Raw genomic sequence first — 24,860 nt, 5'->3', positions numbered from 1 at the left:
TGTGGCCATAATAGCTAATTGCTCAATGAAATGCAAAGAAGCACTTGTGGCTTAGAGGCGATTTTGTTGGATTTGAAGCTTGGGGTTTTTGAATAAATAATGTTTTATTTGAGTTTTTTTTTTCCAATTTTAATAAGTTAAAATGACACTGTTTTTTCACCCAACGTTAGTCAATGATGGTCAACTGGACGGAAGGACCATCCATGACATAAATAGAAAGCACATGGGGTCCAATTCTTATGAATTCAAAATGAGTGATGCATATAGAAATGACCCTTACCACAAGGGGTGTCTGTGACATTTGCCCAATAATTTTATAGTTTCAAAACATAGAGGGTTAAAAAAAAAGTCAAATTATTTGATTGTATAATGCTACATCTCAAATTACGATATCAGATCTCATATTACATTTTAGATCTAAGAATATGAAGACGAATAAGAATAAAACAAGATGACGAAGATGATGGTGGTGGTGCAACGGTGGAGATGAAGGCAGACGATGACGTTGGTGGAGGCAGACGATGGCAGTGGTGAAAATGGAGGGGAGGTATCTTAAATTTAGGTATTTTTAGATCTAATATCTATTAAAGAACAAGTGCAAATATGAAAATATGAAATTATTAGTTTTTAAAATTAATGCCAACGGCATACCCAAAAAAAAGGAATTTGTCCTTATGTGGGAAAAAAATATTTTCAAATGGACCTCTGTGTCCAACAGTTATCAAAGTGACACTTATATGACATTTGCTACAAAAGAAATTGAATAGCCAGCCCAATTTCACAAGTAGTAACTTCAACGGGTGTTCTATAGACATTGTGGCCATCCTCTTTATGAGTCCAAAATCCTCTTTATGAGTCCAAAATAAATTGAACCAGACAAATCTATTCAAAACACACCAATGTCCGAAGCTCAAGCACTATTGTGGACATCGTATTGTTAATGGCAACCATGGAGCAATAACTCGGTTATTTATGGACTTAAGATGGATGACGCTAAGATCGAGAGTTTGAACAAACTAGGAGTATTTCCTTGTTACATGAGCCAGCCCCCTACAATTCCTTGTACATGCCATGGCCAAATCCAAGGTATTTTGCGCAAATAGAGTTTCAAACTCTTCACCCACATCGTCTAAACTGCTAACCAATTCATAGCTTGCTACTTGAACTCCCAACAACTGTAAGATTCATCAATGGCCTACAAGTTTCGAGGAGGAAGTAAGATGATATTACGTATACATGCACATTCGCATACAAGAAAAATTCATCTCGTTTCAACATCTGCTAGTCAAAATTGACCTAAAGAAGCATAATGTTTACACCAAACCTAAGGAATACTATTATGGTACATATATATAACAACAGTTGCGGTTAAAATTGGTCCCTCATAAACCAGAAGCTACCCAGAAGCCAGAACTTGTGTTTTAGGGTTCCTCGTAAAACCTCGGGCGTTATTGTTCTGCCATCTTTTGTCCGCTTCACATACTACAATTCATTAAGTATCGATCGCAGTCGAACAATCCTAAGAAAATTTTCAAAATGTTTTGTTTCTAATCAGTATAAGCTAGTGATTTTCTTGTAATCAGGTCCGGCAGATACAAAAGAAGAAAAAGTAATTAAATACTTCCAAAGAAATAAACCTCCGGCAAATACTACATTGTTAGGAAACCAAGGTACATTTTTTAATACCTGGCCAGATGGTTAATGTCTTATTGATTGTTGATTGTCACCAGCGCATTGCTGAACTACTTGGCCTTTAAAAAATCCTTGAAGAACCAAAAGACAAATCAAATAACTTTGTTATTGCCATACTATGTTGTTATAAATAGAATTATGAAGCGCAATGCCATGATAAGAGGGCAAAAAGATGATGAAGCTAACCCTTAAACTCTCTACATGGCTGCTCTGTTATTCCTGCCTTGCAGCTTTTCTTATATTTTGTGAAGCCAACCAGCGTGACACGCTATACAAATTTCTGGAATCCAAAAGATCAGAATATCCTCCTCTTGCACATCCTTGGCAAGAGTTACGTGCCGCAAAAAACTACTCCAATGTGTACATTGGCTCTCAAGAAGGCTTGATGCAATTGGACAAGATTTATGCGTTGCCTGGGCAACCAATTGGTGTGGATTTTCAGCAGTATGCAGGCTATGTCACAGTAGATCCACAAGCAGGCAGATCACTTTTTTATTACTTTGCTGAGTCCCCACAAAACTCTTCGACGAAGCCATTGGTTTTGTGGTTAAATGGAGGTATTAGGCTTTAATGACATTCTATCATCATTGTCCCTTTCATCATGCAGTTATGTCAAAATGCATAATTTAATTTTCTCAGCAACTATATTTCATCATATTTTACATGATGTGAACATCATTATCATGTAAAAGCATTGTATATTTCATCATATTTCCCAACTCCATTGGCATGAGCCTTTTTTGAGTCTTTTAAACAGGAATACTAATATATGCATACGTTGAAAGGAAGTAGAGTTTCATAATCTGATAGCTTTGTCAATGGATGATACCTGGGATAACAGGACCTGGATGTTCTTCATTTGGATATGGAGCAATGACTGAACTAGGGCCCTTCAGAGTAAACAGTGACGGCAAAACATTGTTCCGCAACGACTATGCATGGAACAACGGTAAGGAGAATTTTCTTATCTAGCATAAACTCCGTGTTCGTAATTTGTTTCTACAATATTAGAAAATCAAAACTCACTGTTTGCGTGATCAATGGCAGTGGCAAATGTAATATTCTTGGAATCACCAGCAGGTGTAGGCTTTTCTTATTCAAATACACCATCTGATTATAACAGCACCGGAGATAAAAGTACCGCAGATGATGCCTACACCTTTCTTGTCAACTGGCTTGAAAGGTTCCCACAATACAAAACCCGAGATTTTTACGTAACAGGACAAAGCTACGCTGGTCATTATGTGCCTCAGCTTGCGTATACCATTCTGTTCAACAACAAAAACACACAACGAACTGTCATTAATCTCAAAGGCATTGCTGTATGTTCATAAAAAGTTTGAATAGACATCTTCTTTGCTTAAAATTTACATACGAAAGGCAAAAGTAATTATTGTCTTATCAGTCCTAACTAGGATGATATGTATGCAGATTGGAAATGCATGGATTGATGATTATACGGACAGCAAGGGACTCTTTGATCATTGGTGGACACATGCATTGATCTCAGATCAAACCATTGAAGCCATCCACCAGTATTGTGATTTTGCGAAAGAAGTACATTCGAAGGAATGTATGTACTATATAGAAAAGGCCTCAAACGAGAAGGGAGACATTGATATTTACAATATCTATGCTCCACTTTGCCTGAAACCTTCATCGAAGAAAGGCTCAATCGGTTCTGTAAGTGTTCCAAGATTTCGATACATTTAGTACTTTCTTAAAGTAGTTGCAATCTTACCACTTCAAATACATAACACATGGTGCATTAAAATTACATGCTTCCTTTGATATCCCATAGTTTCATACATAATGTGTTATTAATATTGGTTTTGAAGCCTCATTTCCAAAATTTGTCTTCCTTTTAGCAACCGATACTAACATCAGCAAGTTTTTGATTCTAGAATCTTGAGCTGCTAGACGTTCATAGCTTTTTATTAACACCTACAAGTCCAATTAGTCTAAGATATTTCTTTTAAATAGGTCCATGATAATGATCCTTGTTCAGACTTCTACGTCGAGTCTTATTTGAACACTCCAGAGGTGCAAATGGCACTCCATACAAATAAGATAACATGGAGTGGCTGCAGGTACTCACCAGTCAGAGCATGTCCCAGTTTTGAGATATAATTCTACGAATATGACTTAACATATATTCTAATGTATGATTGAGCAGCGAAAAAATCACGAAATGGATTGATAGCCCAACAACTATCCTACCCATCATCAAGAACCTCATGACGGATGGCATGAGAGTGTGGATTTACAGGTATGAGGAATTTCAGCATAATCAAATTTGGCCTAGAGAAATTTGACCTAGTCTTCATTGAAGACTTAAATATATTCTGGCCACTACACATATCATCTAATCTAAATAAAATGAAGAAGAATATTATCATTAGGTAATTTATTGACAATATTAGGGATGAGTTCAGAAATGAGTCCACAAATGTTTTAACAATCATTACCTTTGCAGCGGAGATCTAGATGCTGTTGTGCCAATTACATCATCCAGGTATTCAATAGACAGCCTCAATCTTCCTATCAAGACTGCTTGGCATCCATGGAACATCAATAACGAGGTAGTAATATAATATCACTGACTCAGTTTTCCTCTTTCCACATCAGAATAGTGTTCCCCACAAAATGTCAATAACTACCACAAGTTAGATCAACTCCATGAAATTTGATTCGAGCAATAGTTTTTTATATGAGCCAACTTGAATTGATACAGAAAACCTTGCATCGGTAGACACGTCACATGTCCTTTTGTTCAAAGACTAGTGTATGAAGTTTTACAAAAAATTGAAGCCATGCTATCATCTAACTCAGAGCCACTGGGTCTAATGTATTCATGGAGATTACTCTTTTTTGAGTAAGGAAAATAAAAACTAAATTTAGAAATAAAAGCAACAGTTAGAAGAGGTGTTATCCTTGTATCTTCTTCATTGGATTAGTGACATCAAATATTATAAACTTTGCATGGCAACAGGTTGGAGGGTATGTGGTTGCATATGAAGGGTTGACATTAGCTACAGTTAGAGGAGCAGGGCTCATGGTTCCAAGAGATCAACCGGAACGTGCACTCATCATGTTTTCATCATTCCTTGAAGGAGGTCTCCCTCTTTTTGCACCATGACTCTACTGATATTCCCCAAATAAAAATGCACGCGTGCAGCGGGCCCATTGATTTCATATTCAAAGCATATTTTCTGAATGTTTTTTCACTTGCTTCTACTCAATAAAGTCGTCTTGTCTAATGTCTATCTCTCAGCATTTTACAGTTGGATCAATGTCTCAAAAAGGGTAATTATTGTTCTTTCTTACTGACCCCTCGAATGTATGTGGTAGCACATTAAGAGGTTACATTTTCCCAGTGAAAGGGTCAAAGCATAAGCCAAGCCACCAACCAAAGCAGACATTACAATGACCTCACCAAATGCTTCAAAAAAGTTCTCCCTCATTCTTCTCTCCGAGGCCTTTATCCAGGCCTGATAATTGTCCCCCTACAATTAGCTATGCAATTAGGAATGAGAATGAAACCCTTACTACTAAAAAACACCAAAATTGAACTATAATGAAAAAAAACACATTGAGCACTAATTACAGCAAGAGAGACAAAAAAGTAGATTAAGCATTTCAAAGAAACCCTTAAGAATATTCCAGCGACTAGATGCTACAATATATATATATATATATATATATATATATGTGTGTGTGTGTGTGTGTGCAATCTTTTAAAAACTAATTTGAATGATTATGGTTCACAATCTCGTTTAATTAATTGAGTCCCAGTATATGCATGTTTTGGAGAGAATATGCAAGTTTTGACTGGGAACTAAAATAGAAGATGTCGTTGTTTGGTTATCTTCCAGAGTCAAAATAATGTCAAAGACCAATTATTATGAGAAATTATCACAAAAGTTTGCAAATGCACTGAAACAGTGGCAATTGTTGTAGAGAAAAGCTCGTATAATTATCCTGGAAAAACCATCCTGAAGTAGCTCAAACAACTTCAATTAGAAACTGCTTAAAACATCATTCCATATAATTATATAAATTATAAAATCACCTTAAAATGTGTTAAAACAGCTGAATTTGTTCCTCCCAAGAGCTAGCGAAATTTGATGGATAAGCCACTTAGAGCCCTTTGGGAAACTTCCTTTGCCGTAACATAAGCCCTGTAACTGCTCCAGGATCAAACGACATACGATTCTATCAGCTGTTTAAGCACTTGGAGCCAAACCAGTAATAATGGGTTCATAATAAATTGTTTTCTAATGAACTTTCTTGTCATCAGATTTGACTACTATTAAATAGAATTTGAAGTCATAAGAATCTCCTAATCAGGAGGAACATATAGCATACACAGCACAGGAAGATATGTTCAAAAGATACAAACAAATAAAAATTCGTAAGCAGAGGTTGGTGATTTTTGTTGTCATCAGGTTTGACTGCTATTAAACAAAATTTAATTAAAGTACCATAAGAATCTCCTAACCAATAAGTATACTATAGAGTGTAGACAAAACAAATAAATTTGTTCAAGAGATACAAATAATAAAAAAAATATTTCCAAAGCAAGACCATATCCCAACTATTACCTTTCTAAGAAACCAAATTACATATTTATAATACCTGGCCGGTTCGACTGTAAGTTTCATAGATTGTCACAGGTGCATTGCTGAATTGCTTGTCCTTCCAGAATCCCTGAAGAAACAAAAGAAAAAGTAAATGATCACCTTGTTATTGCCGTCCACCGTTGTTATATAGAGAATTATGAAGCACAATGCCATGCTAAGTTGGCCAGCAAGATGATGAAGCTAAGCCTACTGTCTATATGGGTGCTCTACTATTCCTCCCTTATGTCTTTACTTGCATATAGTGAAGCCAATCAGGGTGAAAGGCTATTGAGTTTACCCTTTTGTCGTGTGCTGTTACACATGGACTTGCAAAGCACAATGCTAAAAAAGGGTCGTATTGTGAAGCCAAACAGGGTGGTAGGCTATATACAGTTAGCTGAATGAATTTCTTTGCATAAATGATGATCCTTTTGCCAATAAAGTTGTGTTCATAATGGATTTTCTGAATGTTTTTTCTCACTTAATTCTTCTACTCCACTTAAGCCTTTTCAGTTATCAGTATATTTGCATTTAATCACTATTTTAAAATAGCAACATCTTTTCTTCGTAACTGATTGGAGTATGTAGCGGCACTCGAATGGGTTAAAAGAGCAGAGCATAGGTTTCCAAACTACCAACCAAAACAGACACTAACAATGAACTTATCAATTGAAACCCCTTAATAATTAACTTGAGGAATTCATACCTTGTTTGTTTTGCACTTCGTGAACTTGGAACTTGAGGTACTACCTTAACTCTGATAAGAAAGCTTTGGTCACCCGGAGACGAACACGACAACGGACAGACATTCCAGTAACTTGACGCAACCAAGAAGATATCACTGAAGCTAGGGTTTTCTCTTTCAGCGTTCAGTCTTCTCAAATTTCAAAAACAGAAGTCAAGACTCAAGAGAATAAATCAGAGTCTGATTTTTGAGTTATCCACGCCATAAGGGGCGATTTGCACTCGAATCCTCACTCGCCAAAAATATGTACGTGAAGAATAAAATGAACGGTAGTGATACTCATACATAGAATTGGTATCCATAAGTGTACATAATGACATGGCAAGCCATGTAAGCAAATGACTAGGCAAATTCAAATTTCAAAAATCAAAAATCAAACCCTACAAATCACTTTTATGTCTCTTCATATTTCACTTTTCCCCTTCCTCTATCTCTCCCCCTCCTCTCTCTCACGCGATTCTCTTTTCTTCTCTGACAGCCAACAATGGACCTCTCCTTCCGACCACCGATATGACCGCCATTGCCGACAAAAGAAGCTTTCGGCCCCCAGGAGCAACACTCAGCCACCACTTGCCATCAACTATTGTTGATTTTGTCAGAAATCCACCATGAAGCCATGGGTATCCACTGGACAAAAATCACAGATCCAGCTAATTTCGATGTCGATTTGGCAACCTGACACCACCAATGGACTCCCCTACGTGAGGAGCACCTAGCCCAACCCTTCGTCGACCGAAACGGCCAACGAAAAATGGAGACCCACGTCGAAGGTATGCTCCAGTGTGTTATTACACTATACATTTCTGCAATATATTTACACTATACATTTGGTAGTGTATTTAGTTTTTTCTGTTGATTGAATGTCTTATAGATTACTTGTGAAGCTTGATAGTGGGTTATTGCACTGTCATAACTAAAAGTGTAATTATTTTGTTTCATGGTTTGTTTGAAAAATATAGTTAACTACATTGCTAGTATGCATAACGTATTTGAGATTAGTAGGTCCTGTAGTTTTTTGTTTGTTTCATTGTTGGTAAGAAAAGTGATATAAATACACTTGCAGAATGCATAATGCAGAATTGGTGAATTTAGCTTTCGATGTCTCACTCTATGATTTAGTAGTTTATTTTGTTTCATGGTTTGTTTGGAAAATATAGTAACTACATTGTCAGTATGCATAATGTATTTGAGATTAGTATAGGTCATGTTGTTTTTCTGTTTCATTGTTTGGTTATAAAAGTGATATAAATACACTTGTAGAATGCATAATGCAGAATTGAGGAATTTAGCTTATGTTGTCTCATTCTATGATTTAGTAGTTTATTTTGTTTCATGGTTTGTTTGGAAAATATAGTTAACTACATTGCTAGTATGCATAATGTATTTGAGATTAGTATAGGTCATGTTGTTTTTTTGTTTCATTGTTTGGTTATAGAAGTGATATAAATACACTTGCAGAATGCATAATGCAAAATTGAGGAATTTAGCTTGTGTTGTCTCATTCTATGATTTAGTAGTTTATTTTATTTCATGGTTTGTTTGGAAAATATAGTTAACTACATTGTCAGTATGCATAATGTATTTGGGATTAATAGGTCCTATTGTTTTTTTTTTTCATTATCTGGTTAGAAAAGTGATATAAATACACTTGCAGAATGCATAATGCAGAATTGGGGAATTTAGCTTGTGTCGTCTCATTCTATGATTTAGTAGTTTATTTTGTTTCATGGTTTGTTTGGAAAATATAGTTAACTACACTGCCAGTATGCATAATGTATTTGAGATCAGTAGGTCATGTTGTTTTTTTTGTTTGATTGTTTGGTTAGAAAAGTGATATAAATACACTTGCAGAATGCATAATGCAGACTGTAACGATTTTGCTATTTTTTTTAACATAGTGTAATAGGATAATATCATTGTTTAAAACAATGTATTTAGCTTTTTTCAGTTGATTGAATGTCTTATGGATTACTTATGAAGCTTGACAATGGGTTATTGCACTATCATAACAAAAAATGTAATTATCAGGAAAGTGGACTGAATTTGGTGAATTGATTGGAACCATTTTGCTATTTTCTAACTACACTGTCAGTATGCATAATGTTTCCCTAGTTGTTCCAGGTTCTTATTCTCTTATTCAACGTATTTTGATGAACACTGAAGTTTATGTTTGTGTTTCTGTATGGACTTGTTGAGACTAAGTTGGATGTGGTAGATGCTCATGTTTTTCCTTTTAGATTTGTTGTAACTGAGTTGAATGTGGTAGATGCTAATGTTATGCCTTTTAGATTTTGTTGTGACTGGAGTATTATTTGCTAAAAAAGTTGAACAATTTGTTGGTGATGAACATTGTCATTCCCTTAATATGTCTTTCATGGTGAGACTTTATCACTGGGTATACCCATTTTTTTTCATGACAGTGACATATTACATTATGTTTTTGACAATGTATTTAGCCCCGTTATTCATTACATGTCATTTTTCTTTTTAAATACATTGGTTTCACTTTTTATGGCATTGAGTTATTACACTCTAGTATGATAGTGTAATAATGACAGAATCATTTCATTTTGGTGTTGATATTATATGAGTTATTACATTATCAATCACTAAATTTATGTATTTATCTAACAAATGTTTGTTTCAATATTGTTTTGTAGAGAAGAGATGGTTTCACTTGATGAAATTTATAGTCAGATAAATTTCAATCAAGTTGATAGTGTTAATGGTTGTGTGGGGACTGGTGGACCGAATGTCCTAATAATAGGAATGCTATTTGACTCGGTTGATGAGATGTTTAAATTTTACAAGGATTATGGTCAAGTAAATGGGTTTTCAGTCAAGAGGAGGTCAATAACGAAGGATGCGAATGGTGGTTACAGATATCTGATAAACCCGAGTGTGAAAAGGCAACTAGAGATTAATGATTTGCTGGAATTCGATCGAATGAAAGTTACAATTCATTTGTCATTGGTGATGGTGGGCATATCATAATTTCCATATAATTTTGCACAACATAATTTGTTATGTATGATGGTTAAACAGTTATAAAATATTATGTATTTATCAGGTGAACATGGTATGAAAATATTTTGAAGCATGGTTTTTCTCATAACAAAATGCTTATTACACTTTTGGTGATTAAAGTGTAATTCACCACTATAACCAAATACACTACCGAAATGTATAGTGTAACAACACACTGGAGCATACCTTCAATGTGGGTCTCCGTTTTTCAGTGGCCGTTTCGGTCGACGAAGGGCTGGGCTAGGTGCTCCTCACGTAGGGGAGTCCATTGGTGGTGTTGGGTTGCCAAACCGACTCCGGAATCAGCCAAATCTATGAATTTTGTTCGGTGGATACCCATGGTTTCATGGTGGATTTTCGACAAAATCAACAATTGGTGACGGCAAGTGGTGGCTAGGCATTGCTCGTGGGGGCCAGACGCTTCTTTTGGCGACAACGATGGTCATATCGGTGACCGAACGACGGAGGTCTGTTATTGGCCGTAAGAGAAGAAGAGAGAAACGCGTGAGAGAGAGGAGAGGGAGAGATAGAGGAGAGAGAAAAGTGAAATATGAGGAAGATAAACGTGATTTGTAAGGTTTTATTTTTGAATTTGCCTAATCACATATCCAGTCAACTGCCACATTATTATGGATCTTTTATGTACACAAATCCTATGTATATATATCAGTACTGCTAGCAAAAACATCATCAAATTCACCAAATCCTTGGAAAAACTTATGAGGCATACGCGTCACTTCTTGCCACTCTTTACCGCTCAAAACCCAGATGCCAATTCCCTTAATTATGTCAGGTCGATCAGGTCTCCCAATTCCTCCCACCATTCCCAGCTTCTCCTTCAGGTTCATAAGACGTCCACAAGTGAGAGGGCAAGGTACAGGAATGAAACTTTTTGTCAACAAACCATGGGAAGATCTGCCACGAAGATTGTATGTAATTAGACCGTGGCGAGTCTCTGGAGTGTCACCCCCAGTTGAGTAAATTAAAAAATACAGCACCCCGTCACAGATCATACTCTCATGACCGCCCCTCCACCCGGTCAAAACTTCTTTGAAAGAGGTCACCCATATTGCTGTTTCTGAATCATAAATATATATTGAAAGATCGCACTGAAATAAATTTCTTGGGACTTGCTTAAAATTCACAATTGAAATGGTATAACCATGTGATATCCTATTCCCAGAGATTGCAAGGGCACTATAATCAGGAAGTTTCAAACCAGGGGGCTCCATGAGCTTCTTGCACTGTTTTGTGATAGGGTTGCAGACATGTAAATCACTTCTGCTATTATTGTCCATGAAGCAGACCAAACCACGGGAAGAAGCAATGAATGAATTGGGTGTTTGTATGCAAGGGAGTTATATGCCATACCACTTTCGAAGACCAGGATCATATGCATAACCTACTGACAATCTCATGCCATCTTTTGCATACCGAACCTGCTCTAAATATGCTTGTGATGGAAGATATGCCAAAATTTGTTCCAATAGGTTATCTGGCAAAATTAAGTCAACAGAAACCACAGTAGTTTCTTTATTGCCTTCATCACTGGGTTCTGACAATGAATAAAACTCAGCTGCATCTTGTGCTATGTCATCTAAGCAATGGTTGACCCGTGACGTTTCCACCTCCATGATCAAAAGCTAAAGCCTAAAAGTTAAGCACAAAAGCAGAAAATCAAACAAGTTCCTCATGAATAAATTGAGGCCTCATGCCTACAAACAATAACCAGTTCACTGATTTGTGTCAGATCAGCAATTGGGGAAGATGGTAATGGAATGAAAAAGTAACCACAGATTTCACAAGTCTAACATGGCAAAATTACACATTGGGCCAAAATATATAGCGGAATCAGTTATAGTAGACCACCATCAGATGTATGACCAAGAGGGAGGGTGCAGAGAGGAAAGCAAAAGAATTTTACAAACAAAGCATCAACCAGAACGAATAATAAAATTAAATGGCAAACAAATTCCATCCAGTATTAATATCTTCTATATATTTCAGATTCATAGGTTTTCAGACCACTTGGACATGATTTATCTGTAAACAATCTTATCCACTTAAAAATGTTTTCCATGGCAAAAGAAGTGAATCAAATTCTGATAAATTTCTTGCATGAGAAATTAACAAAATGCCATTGCCAATGACAACAAATATTGCCTATGAGAAGGTAAGTATAGACAATTCTGCATCTCAAACTTCAGAAAAATGAAAGAATTGAATGGAGAAGAACACATTTTGCACATATGGTGGAATTAAATAGAAGTTCAAAAGGAAATAATGTCATATTGAGATAGTGACACAATCACACAACCCCATGAAATTATTGGAAAACCAAAGAAAGAAACAATGACTAATAGGGACAACCAAAACAAACCAACACCACAATCAAAGCACTCTTGAATAGTACTAATATAAAATAAAGGAGAGGTTTTTAATCAAATTTCTTACCAAAATAAGTCAGTTAATCTGAAGATGTCTTGGTGTTTTCTCTTCACAGCAAACAACCATCTATAATTTTAACATCAAACCGTAAAAAGTGCTCTCTTTGAGTTTGATTAATAAAATCAACGTTAGGTAGACAAAAGTGAGCGATTAGGCCATGCTTACCTATCAATCAAACATCAAAATCCCACATAACTAAACTTCAACCACTCAAATAACTAAAACCCAACAGTACAAAGATCAGAGGACACGAGAAGATCAATTAAAACACATTAAAACAAACTCCTCTACCCCAATCAAGAATAGCGTCTCGTACCTCGATTAGAGCAACCTCCACTTCCAGTCCCCAACTGGGTATCTATCAATTTAACACCCCAAAACAAAGGGCGGAAATACAGGTTTAGCCGCAAACTGTATAAAAATCCTTGCCTCAATAAAGGATTAAAGGCCACAAGAAAAACAAATGGAACATGTGCCGATTCCTTTGAATGATAGTTAAATATGAAATGGGTCAATCCAGATTTTTTCCTTTTTCGGTTTCTTTGAAGCGAGAAGGCAGTTTTTCTATCGGGGTTTGCTTAGTTAAAAGAGGGAGAGGGAGAGGGAGGGGGAGAGGAGAATTCGAACCCTATTCATGATACACATCATCTTACCACTTCAACTAGTAACTTAAGTATTCTTCTTGTAGATAAAATCATACAACACAAAAGAGAATATGTTCTTTCTGTAATTTTTAATCCCCCTTTGATCATATTTGAATCTCTAGGGTCAAAAGCAGCGCTCAGCTCATAGGAACTATGCAAGAAGAAAGTTGTTTCCCTTTTTTCCTCTCTCTCCCTCTCTCTCTCTCTCTCTCTCTCTCTCCCTCTCTCTCTATATATTTATAACTAATTTGTAAAATCCATGTTACTATCACGTGGCTGATAAAAGAAGTATTTTAAGATGGTGAAGAAGACAAAACAGAGAATTAACCGAATGAAAAAGACTCCTCTTTAACTTCTGTTTAACATGGAAGCATTTTCCAAATCAAAACTGTTTCAAGAACTTCTGCCATGAACAGAAAGAAGACATCTCTAAGCATCCATTTGCAGTTGTTCCATCACTTCTTAGAGGAAACATGAATGAATGTTACAAGAACGACGATAAGTATCGTAATTGCAAATTGAAGCAGAGACAATACCAATAATCTCTCTGTTAACAGTATGATCTTCTGAGGACAAGGAGAACACCTTCGTTGTTTAATCTGTTAAGAGATCAAATTCTTGTTTCAACTTTGAAATACTGGCATTTAGTTTAACAACTAAATTTCATCACTCTATTTGACATGAGTCACCAAAAGTTACACTGATTTGATAGTTTAAATATTGTGTTATGATCTTAGACACAAATTTTGTTTTTTTTAAACTTCATAATTAATTTGATAAGTGGGTAATTTAGCAGAATAATAATGGTTGGAAATATCAAATTTCATATCTATTTGATAAAGGTAAAATACACTCTGGATTCCATCTACTTTATCGGTTTAACCCTGGCATGATCAAATGGTGGCTCTATCTACTACTCTACTCTTATGTCTCTCTTTCGCTCCTAAATTAGTATTTTTACTGAACTTCATGGTTAAAAAAAACAACCCTTATTTAACAGAGAATCTGACTCAAATAAGGAAAATTCGATTCCTCAGCAACACATAACGGCATAGTATTTGTCTTGCAATGGTATCAAAGTTCAATAGAAACCATGCATGAAACATCCCCTGCCCTCAACAAATTCAAATTAGATAAATATATTTCTGGCAGCAGGAATCTTTTATCTAATATTTGACATACTATCTAGAACATCTGCATCAATTTATCTTAACAAATTCCGATAAAATACAAATGCTCTCTATTTTGTTCTCTATTTTAAATTTGTAACTTGATATATCTAGATCAAATTCGAGGCATACCCTAGATAGCAGGCAGATCAAGGACTGCCTTTTGTTTTTACTCGGAGAGTTTCCGACTGAGGCCATGGGCTGGCTAGATTGGCTACTTCAAGAAACACCAGGTTCTGATGGCAATACCTGAGAGAAAAAGTCCCATATTCTCATTGCTGTTTGGAGAAAAAAAAAAAAAGAATTGTACACAGCAACTACCACCTTTTAAAATTAAGAAGATGGATGTTTCTTTTCATATCGAGTTTGTATCACCATTTACAATGCACAAACAACAATAAAATAAAAATCATTCCTCAAATACCTTATTACTCCATCATAGGCGAGCAGGCTTATGCGCTCAGCTGCACTGCTTATTAACCAGGTTTAAGTAATGAGGGAATGCGATAAAACCCAGTAACATCTCTGTAAGCCCAAGAGAATCATGCCTCAGCAAAAGCAAATTATCTTGGGTCATGAAAATAATATGTAGCTATTTAATGCAGAATTTCCAATATCCCAACAGCTACTAGATCCTGCAAAACCAGATTTTCCATATCAGCTCCTTTATATCCATCCATAGGAAAATGTCAAAGCAATTGCAAAGAGTAAAATATTTGGTTTGCTTCAACAAATCATGGTCCTCATGAAGGAACAATGTTAATGTCCACAACTCAAAGCCCTGCACAAAAATATCTTACGCTATGAAGCTTATGACAAGACAGAAAAACACTTGAAGGTCCTGAACCTAGCATGAAACAGCCAAACTATGACAACAGAGAACAAAGAAAACTTCAAAAGAAGACAGTTTGATTGCGCATTCAGCTTATTTCATGGGACAATATAGTTACAACTTTCAACCATATAACACAGTACAATACAAAGAGAGAGTGGGGAGGACAAGAAGGAACCAACAAATCAAACCGCACACATATCATACCGGCACCCATTCATTGAGCAGATAATCTCTGTTCTTTTCACAGATCAACAAATCTGACACCAACATGCCAATTACTCAGGATCACCTTATGGTTTGGTAATACATGGTGCAGATGTTCCTGTTCTACCGCGTCTGGTCCTCATTTTCTTCTTTCTTGCCAACTTTCTCTCCAAATATTTCACTCTTCCAGCCAAGTTTGTTATCACATTCAACTGCTCTTTCCCAACTTTCATTAGTGTTTCCATCATCTCCCTCAATTTTTCACTTTCTTCCATCAGCTTCTTGTTACCTTCCATTGTTGTACCCTGTTCAGTACTCAATAACTCACTAACAGTTGATGTGATAGGTGCCAACCCCTTTTTTGCTTGAGCTGTCTCTAACCATACAGGGGTCACTTCTTTACCATCCAATTCATGCATCTTATGTCTATTAGACTGGCTTCTCATTTTCTTATATTCATGCTCTTGGAATTCTGCCACCTCCCCTAGACCCTTTTTCTCGATGTCACCCTCTTTTGATCCTTGACACCAAGACTCTTTCTTCACTCCTTTCTCCTGAGAATCCAAAATACCATCTGCAAATTCAGAAAACTTAAACCCATTCCGAGCATCTCTTTCGTCATATACTTCATTGAAATCTTCTGGAGAACCTTGTTGCATACCCTCTGGCAGGAACATTGCCCCTTGCTTATTATCATCACTAGCATTCAAATCTTGTTGTTCCTCCTCCAGAACTTCATGTACTGCATCCCCAAAGCTATTATCCTTTATCATTCCAAAAGATGTCGAATCCTCTTGTTTAGTTGATGAGAGCATTTCATTGAGTAATTCTTTTGGTTGCATCTCCATCTGATTCAGAATTGCAGGTGTAGAGGCATCATCAATTTCCAAATTGTGCTCCTTTCGTCCAGTTTCATCCTTCACCATTTTAGGGATCTCATGCCCATCAGATTCAAAAACAGCAATGTCATCATCAAATGCTCCAAGAGGCAATTTTGCTGACATGTATGCATCAATGCTGTTGCCTGCCAACTGGACACCAGGCAGTTCCAAATTTGAAGATGCATTAGATTCCATCTCTCCATCACATGTGACGTCTGCCACTGAACCATCTTGTCTCCGAGCATACTCAGGAACATAAACCTCTTCATCAATGATACCTTGTGACAGTTCTTTCACTGTCTCCACTTCTGGGTTATCATCTAAATCCATTGTGTGATTTACATCAATCACTTTAGATTCACCATCTTTCCCTGAATCATCACAAGCGCCTTCACAGAGGGTTCCTGACATCCTGTTAAAAGATATCTTCTCTTCTAAATCCTGTGGATCCAACGAAGTCTGCACTTCATCAAAACAACTTCCCTGTTAAGTCTCTCCAGCTGCCAGTTTAGAATCTAACTGCCCACTGTTGGCTCCATCTATTGATCCTGAAGCCAGTGTATCTTCAGCAGCCTTCATCTGAACTTTTCTTACCGCAGGCAAATCTGTGTCAATTTGAGATTGTACATCCTCTCTGCCAAATACTTCTCCTATGGAGCTAGGAGTATCCGTTGTTTGGCACACCTGACCTTGATTTTCCACTACGTAACTGCTTTGATAACAAGTCCCAGTGGAATCTTCCCCGATACCAGTTTCCCCATTTTGATCTTCTTGCATTTCTACGATGCTGCACGGTCCATCATTGGTCAATTTCTCATGATTCTTAATAAGTGAATCAAGCTTCTCTTGAAGGGTTGTAAGCTCCCTTGCTAAAGATTTCCTAATGTCCCTGAGACTTGGATGAAGACCCTGAGCATTGTGAGCCAAAAACACACAGGGAAAAAAAAATTCAGCATTACACCACAGCACAAAAGACTAAAATAACATTATTGGATTTAGTCTATCATTAACTATTCGAATCACACATTTTCTAGAGAGAAGATTTTAAGAACGCACAAGTGCTTTGCAGAGCATCGGACAATGACAGTTGCTTATTAAATTTGAATGAATAACATTGTGAACCAAAGTAAACATTGGCAAATAGGCAATTGTGAACAAATTAAACATTGGCAAAGTAGGCAATTTCATCAAGGAAAAATATGTGCTTCCTTCTTCTCAGTTAATTAAATAAATAAAAACCCATGCTCATATAACATATAATTAGTGAACCATAGCTTGATTGTGTTCATACCTGAATGGTGTCCAGTTTTAGGAAAAGGTTCATAATCATCTCCCCCAAAACCACCCTTTGCCTTTCAACTTTCTGGTGATCAACAGAGGACTCCAAAACGCAGATGCGATTTCTGATGTCAGTTACCTGCTCACGAACAACAGTCATTTGCTTCAGTTTCTTCAACGGCTCCCATTTTCTCACCTCAAACCCACGATATGCAGATTGAATAACCATAGCTGCTTCTATATCAGAAAATAATTTTCTCCCTTGTTTCAGTACACCATCTGCTGATTCAGCTGAATGTCTTATTTTGTTTGCTTTTGTCATGTTCTCGAGCTTTAGGACTCCTGCACTTTGAGCTCTGTCATCCTTGACTTGACATTCACGACCATCTTTCCCAGTGTTCTTTAAGACAGAACCCATAGAGATCTTGCCTTCATAATTCACAGAAGATTTAATATCTGTATCAACAGTCTTCTCATCCTTGTTCTCTCCAGGTTTCATCTCCTCCACCTTAATGATTTTTGTCTGCCTTCCACTTGATGCAACACTCCCACTGCTCTCTAAAATGCCACTTTGATTGTGAAAATCCTGCTGGGTATTCACACTCAAGTTGGAAGAAACCTTGGAAATGTCCTCCAAAATGTCTTGTGATTGTCCTTTAGAGCTTGGAGGACTAGGAGACCTTGAACTACCACTGCCAACTTTTTTCTAGGAAAGGGATCAACTCTCAAACAAACAGGAGGTAACTTCGACATTTTCGGCGGGGATGAGAACTGTCTCCTAGTTGTGATTCTAGAAGGTTTGTCTACCTCGGCATTTTTTCTTTTCTCCATTGTAGCACTTCCCACTTTTCTCTCAGCTTCTTCAAAGATGTCGTCCTCCTTCGTTGACTGTATTTCCTTAACAGGGATATTCTTCTGAGTTGGAATTCTCCCCACCATCTCTGAACCATCCCTACTACCAGAACCAGAATTCAAGTCATCTGTAAGGGTATCTTTTGGACCATCATCAGTGCGTAAATTAATTGTGGCAGACTTAGGATCAGAAGATGGCTCGTCGGAGAACCTTGGAGCAGCAGTAATCTCTTTTCCTTCTCTGTCCTTAACCTGTGTACTTTGATTAGGCATCCAGAAAACAGGAAAAGGAAACTGTCTGACATCATCTTTATGTTTATTTTGCCAACCCTCATATCTCTTCCCGTCATCATCCTGCATCTTGTTTTCATCAAAAGAAAACCAACCATTCCAAAATCCAGGGTCCTGTTTGAAAGCCTTCAAATTTTCAGGGGGCCTGGCATCAGGCTTCTCATCATTAACATATGCTATATTTGTCTCTGAAGGGTTTCTATTTTCCTTGTTCTTCAAGTACTCTGGTGGGAACCACACAATTGGATACTGATAATTTTTCAATTGCGATGGAACGACAGACTCATTTTTGCTCTCATTCTCTGGCTCAGAGTATGCCTCTTCAATCTTCACAACCTTATCATTTTTGTCGTTGCTCTTTTGATTGGGACACCCACCGCAATGATACTCCTGAGGCCACATTTTTCTATATTCATATCTGGGCTGCTCCCTCGGATAATATGGAGGAAGACCATGATGAATAGGGTAGGCTTCAGGAAATGGAGGATGATTTCCACAGCAGTGATGCTGTGGTACTGGTTGGATATGAGGGCATGCTCTAAGATTATGATAACCAGGAATAGAATTATTATAGTAAGTATGACATGGGAATGAGCAGCCATAGTTACTTCCATAAGGTGGACATTCAAACAGAACTGGAGGTTTAGATGGGTCCACCATCAGGTGGGATGGAACAGCCTGAAAGCCTGGATGGTAGTATTGAGGGTAATGAACTTGGTCGCAGGAATTAGGGTCCATGTAACTGTGAACGGGCATCATTTCTAACGAACTCAGATAGTTGGAAACCAGAAGGTTCCTCGAACCACCACAAACCCTAGCACACTGAACCACAGATGCTGTGATAATATATGCACTGCCTGATTACTCTGAACGTAAGAAAAAGGAAAAAGGTCAGTTAATCACAACAAAAGCAGAATATCAGCACACACAACAATGGAATTATGCACACTTCAATCTAATTATTACATAACAACTCTTTCAAGTATTTCGAAAAAATTAATTAATGATAGTTTCTGCAGAAAGAGATAGAGATGTAAGGGCAAATAAAACTAAAAATGCAGTGAAAAAAAGAAAGATTGAAGAGAGGGTTATCCTTTGTAGATTAGTTCATGATTAGCCAAAACCTATCAACCAGCTCAAGATAAAAAGTTATTATCAAATTTCGCTTCTCCTCTACACAAAAACCAATTAAGCAACGGTAGGCTTCAAAAAGGTTTATCTTATTGTTGCCTTTCCACAGTTGTGTTTTTCATGTTGTTTATCCTACAATAAAGAAATTTATCGCTGCAATTACAATTAAGAAAGTTAGAATGCTACTGATGCTGGATAAGGACTCGACTCAGCTGTATGGTTGAATCAAATGAAGGAAGGTTCTGTACAAAAGTAGAATGCTACTACTGAAGAACTTCGATCATTGTATATTAAAAAGACTTCACCTAAAATTGAAGTGTAAATGGTGCAACAAAACAAACCACTACAGGTTTTTCCTTTTCAACGAAACAGACCACTTAGGTTCATAATTATAGCTTGACTACACAAAATACTGAATCTGCTTGATTAAGTCATGGACTCGAACGCAACTCAACAACAGAGACACCGCCATGACATAAGACCAACAATCTCCATTTCCTCTTCAATCACCTATTAAAATATCATTCTTCTGTTTATGTATTTTCTTTCATTAGTAAAGATTTTTAAGATATATTGATTAGTAGATAAGTCAACTAACTTCTATGTGCGATAATATCTAATTCCCACATTTGTTTCCTCTATTTGTTTCTATTCTTCAGTGGTTCATTTCGATTGTAAGAGAGAATCACATACTGGGGACTTACGCACTCCCTTTGTCTACATGATAAAAGCTCCGATAGCCCACCATGACTATCATTCTCTTCTCTCTCTTTGTTTAATATATTTCTTCTTCTTCTTTTGGGTCATGTCACTCTCTTGCTCATCTTTCAAGATATCAATGGCACCATAACGCCACCAACTCCGAAGTAGCAAATTTTGAAAAATATACAGAAACCCACTTGACCTTAATCCCTCCCTATTTCAAAAAATTGTGCCGTGGTAGTTAAAAAAAATGTTTAACCATGTGTAGGAGATAAAATTCCCAACTCAGTAATATTTTCAGTCCAATAAACTAACCACATCCAGTCTACAACAAGGCCCCCAACAAAAAAGTCAAAATCCCTAATGCCATAAACAAAGCTATCCATAAATTTCAATGTGGGTGAATTTAATCAGCGATCAGCCCAACTGAACATATAAGACTGGAACTCAAACCAACAAAAATTGAAAACCAGAAAGAAGGGATCAGCAGTACACACTCACAGGAAACGAAAAACCTCCAAACGATTCCACAATTCAAATGACTCAGTTATCGGCGAAATCGGTCCTCCAACCCAAAAGAAGGAAGCTGAAATCTAAGAGCTTTGTATCCTTACTTCTGTTCAAACTCTCCCAACACGATTGAATGTGTGGAAGAAAAGGCGTCAGGTTCTGCGTTTTATACTGAAAGTGCAGATGAAGATGAGAAGATTTTAGAAGAGGAAGGGCTCTTGTTTCTTCGAGATCTTTCGCGCCTTCAGCTAACGGGTGAACTATCTCGATCTTTCTATTGCCACGTGTAATGCTAATGGGCTACCAAAATGATATATGTCCATAATTTTGATATCCATAAATGTCCATAATCTAGGTGGCATGAGGAGAAGTGTGAGGGACCATGTTGTATTAAATAGTCCCCACACTTCTCCTCATGCCACCTAAATTATGGATACTTATGGACACCAAAATTATGGACTTGTAGTGCTTCCGTAATGGCTATGATCCCGTTATGGACTTGTAGTGCTTCCGTAATGGCTATGATCCCGTTCTCGCAGATTCTAGATAGAAAAAATTCACTTGGAAAATAACATACATACATAATTTTTTGTCTACATAATATACATATTTACACAAACCATAAAACCTACATGGTTTTCCCGCTTATCTCTCCTTAGAGTACCACTCTTTTCTAGACTGTACGACACCCAATCTCGTATGTTACCCACTCTCGCACGTTACAACCTTCTCTCATCTTGTTGAGTTTACGATACCTTCGACGAGTTATTCTCCAACTCCGGACTAGAAGCTTCTTTGTGTCTCTCTTCTCCGACTCCGGCTAGAAGATTCTTTGCGTCTCTATTCTCCGACTCCGGCTAGATGCATCTTTGTCTCTCTCTCTTTTCCGACTCCGACTAGAAGAAATTGGTTTCTCTGAATATTGGTTTCTCTCTCTGTTCTGACTTGTGCGACTTCCTTGTGTCACTCCCGACGACTTACGAGTTATGAGTTTCCCTAGTTGTTTCAGGTTCATATTCTCTTATTCAAAGGTTTTTATGAACACTGTTGTTTATGTTTTGGATCTGAATGGTTTTGTAGATAATGAGTTGGATGTGGTAGATGTTGATGTTATTCTTTGTTGATTTGTTGTAACTGAACTTGATGTGGTTGAATCCCGTGTTATTCCTTTTACATTTATTGTGTCTGAAGTATTATTTGACAATGTTGCTGATGAACAATTGTTGTTCCTTTAAGATGTTTTTCATGGTGGGACTTTATCAATGGAGATACCCATTTTTGTAATGCCAGTTACTTATTACTTTATGTTTCCGAAAGTGTATTTGTTTATCAGCTTTGAATGCATTACGAATAATCAGTGTATTTAAACCAGTTATTCATTGTATAGAGATTTTCCTTGTTAAATAGATTGGTCTTACTTTGATGGTGGGACTTTATCATTGGGATACAAATTTTTGTCATGACAATAGCTTATTACATTAGGGTTTTGAAAGTGTATTTGTTACCCAGTTTTTAATGCATTATGAATAACCAGTGTATTACTTAATTTATATTTTTTCTTAACAAATATATGTTTCAATATTCTTTTTGCAGTGAAGATATGGTTTCTCTTGATGCTATTGACAGTCAGATCAATTTGAATCAACTTGATTGTGTTAATGATTGTGTTGAGACTAGTACAGAGACTGTTGGATCGAATGTGCCAGTTATAGGAATGTTGTTTGCATCGGTTGATGAGATGTTTAAATTTTACAAGGAATATGGTCAAGTAAATGGGTTTTCAGTCAAGAGGAGGTCATTAACGAAGGATGTGAATGATGATTACAAATATCTGATATTTTCATGCGGGAGGTCGGACAAATTTGTATCACGTTCAAATAATCCAGTCAATCATCGTGGTTATAGTAAGAATGAGTGCAAGGCGAGCCTTGTTGGTAGACTTTCTGTTAATGGGAAATGGAAGATTACATTGTTTGAAGATGTCCACAATCACGATCTAAGTCCTAGTCATTCTAGATTATTCGCGTGCAGGCATGCTCTACTTTGCGGGGGTGAAAACAGTTGTGTGTTCACAAAGCCAATACTGCATGCAAATACACATAAACTGTCATTGTAAATACACATCAAGTAGTACTCGCACAAAGTAGTTATTACTTACCGAGATCAAAGTCGCACAACCTGTTACTTTGTTTGTTTCCTTTCGGTACTTCTTTATTGATTGCAGGATGTTCTCTGAGATTGCATGCGACCAATTCCATTTCTTCATGTCCTCGACCACATCAACAAATTTTATGAAAGCCCATGGTAACGCATCCGCTCTTGTTGAAAAGAATAGAGTAAGACATGTGTATAGCACAACCAAACGTGCGACATCTTTTGCGTCATCGTCTGTATCTCCTATCAAAGCATTGTCAATTGCTTGCTTTATATTGGGTGATCTCATCATATCAATTCCCTTAAACCTCCGATTCACAAATTCACAATCATCAGGCTTTTTACTTCGGCCTATCTTCAATGAAATATCTCTAGACACTACTCCAAAGATCAAAGAAACATCATTCTCTGTAATGGTAACTCTCTTACCTCCAAGAATAAACGATCCACGCTTCTCGTTGTAGGTTCCAATAATGTCTTGTACAATCAAATCATGTTTCTTGGTATTTATTTCCTTATGATCCTCCTTCTTGAACACTTTGTACAAGTTCCAAAAAGGTGTCATTTGCAAAAACTTTTTATGAATACTCTTCAATCGCATGCTTCTTAATAGTGTCGTTATCCGTTGCAAATTAGACCGATACTGTAATTTGGCCATACTAAAACAAACAAAATGGTAGTAGTTACATTATGCATACTACACTTGACCCAATACATTATGCAAACTGGTAATGTATTATACATTTCATCATAATAACGGCTAAACAGAACCATTCAAGCCAATCAAATGCATTACGAAAAAGAAGTGTAATCAAATATTTGGTGGAACCAATAAATCTCCAATTCAGGACATCATGACGAGGAGCATTCCAGCAAACAATAATGTCTTGAATTTTGTAATTGCATTGCATTAAAAAATCAATAGTTAAACACAATATGCAAAACTTCTTCATTCATCATGACAGATTTCTCTAAATAGAATAAAGGAAAACAAATTCAATTTATCAGAACGTTACTTTAATGCTAAATACACTGTATGATAAATACACTATATCACAACTGAACAAACAAATTATAACAATGAAACCCCACACTATTATAACCAACCAAAATGGTAGTGTAATCAATGATTTATTCTATTATTTATCCAAAATAAAATGGTAGTGTAATCAAAGATTTGCTCTTCATACAAAATGTAACCCATAAAAAACCAAACTAAACCATTCAATAATGGGCAGTGTAGGTTCAACTAATTACAAATTTCATGTTCAATAATTCAAACCTAAAACAACACAAAAATGGCAAATACATTGTTTAGAAACAAATGAAACTCTCAAAGTTCGTACCTTTACCCTTGTATGTGTATTGCTGGTCAATATTAAGCCAACACAAGGAAGAGCAACCCAGAAATTTGTCTTTCTTAGAAGCGAATTCGAAAATACTGTCTATTCCGACAACGGTTGTCTACTCGATCATCATCGGCGACGAAAAATGGTAATCGGAGATGTTAACACAGTCGGAGTGGTTGAGAGCAAATTGGGAGGATAATGGAAGCTTCTCGTGTACGTCTTCACAGAGCTTTGAGTGTTTTCATCTTGGAAATCGGAAAACAATATACAAATGTTATTTTACTTTTTCATATTTTGAATTTCAAACTTGCCCAGTCAGCCTCCTA

General features: G+C 36.7%; 2 protein-coding genes and 1 pseudogene across 2 annotated transcripts; 1 reads left to right on the top strand and 2 right to left on the bottom strand.

The window, feature by feature from the left end:
* The first annotated feature begins 499 nt into the window (after window positions 1-499).
* Window positions 500-4,831, top strand: LOC119981844 (serine carboxypeptidase 1-like). The gene is made up of 11 exons (XM_038824988.1): window positions 500-547; window positions 984-1,086; window positions 1,584-1,670; window positions 1,923-2,249; window positions 2,534-2,641; window positions 2,740-3,014; window positions 3,124-3,375; window positions 3,676-3,782; window positions 3,869-3,961; window positions 4,169-4,274; window positions 4,685-4,831. Exons 1-11 carry the CDS (start codon window positions 500-502, stop codon window positions 4,829-4,831), a joined length of 1,653 nt encoding a protein of 550 aa, XP_038680916.1.
* Window positions 4,832-10,657: 5,826 nt separating this feature from the next.
* On the bottom strand, window positions 10,658-13,356 carry LOC119982115 (annotated as a pseudogene).
* Window positions 13,357-13,470: 114 nt separating this feature from the next.
* Window positions 13,471-21,157, bottom strand: LOC119982116 (BAG family molecular chaperone regulator 6). The gene is given in 7 exon segments (XM_038825321.1): window positions 13,471-13,777; window positions 14,480-14,596; window positions 14,772-14,982; window positions 15,387-17,176; window positions 17,559-18,244; window positions 18,247-19,554; window positions 21,023-21,157. Coding segments are annotated over 3 exon segments (3,591 nt in total). The 5' UTR covers window positions 19,448-19,554; window positions 21,023-21,157; the 3' UTR covers window positions 13,471-13,777; window positions 14,480-14,596; window positions 14,772-14,982; window positions 15,387-15,472.
* Window positions 21,158-24,860: the final 3,703 nt, after the last annotated feature.

The sequence above is a fragment of the Tripterygium wilfordii genome, chromosome 17 (assembly GCF_013401445.1).
Source record: "Tripterygium wilfordii isolate XIE 37 chromosome 17, ASM1340144v1, whole genome shotgun sequence".
NCBI classification, from domain to species: Eukaryota; Viridiplantae; Streptophyta; class Magnoliopsida; order Celastrales; family Celastraceae; genus Tripterygium; species Tripterygium wilfordii.
The sequence above is the reverse complement of the archived record's forward strand: the minus strand, read 5'-3'. Positions and strand labels throughout refer to the sequence as shown.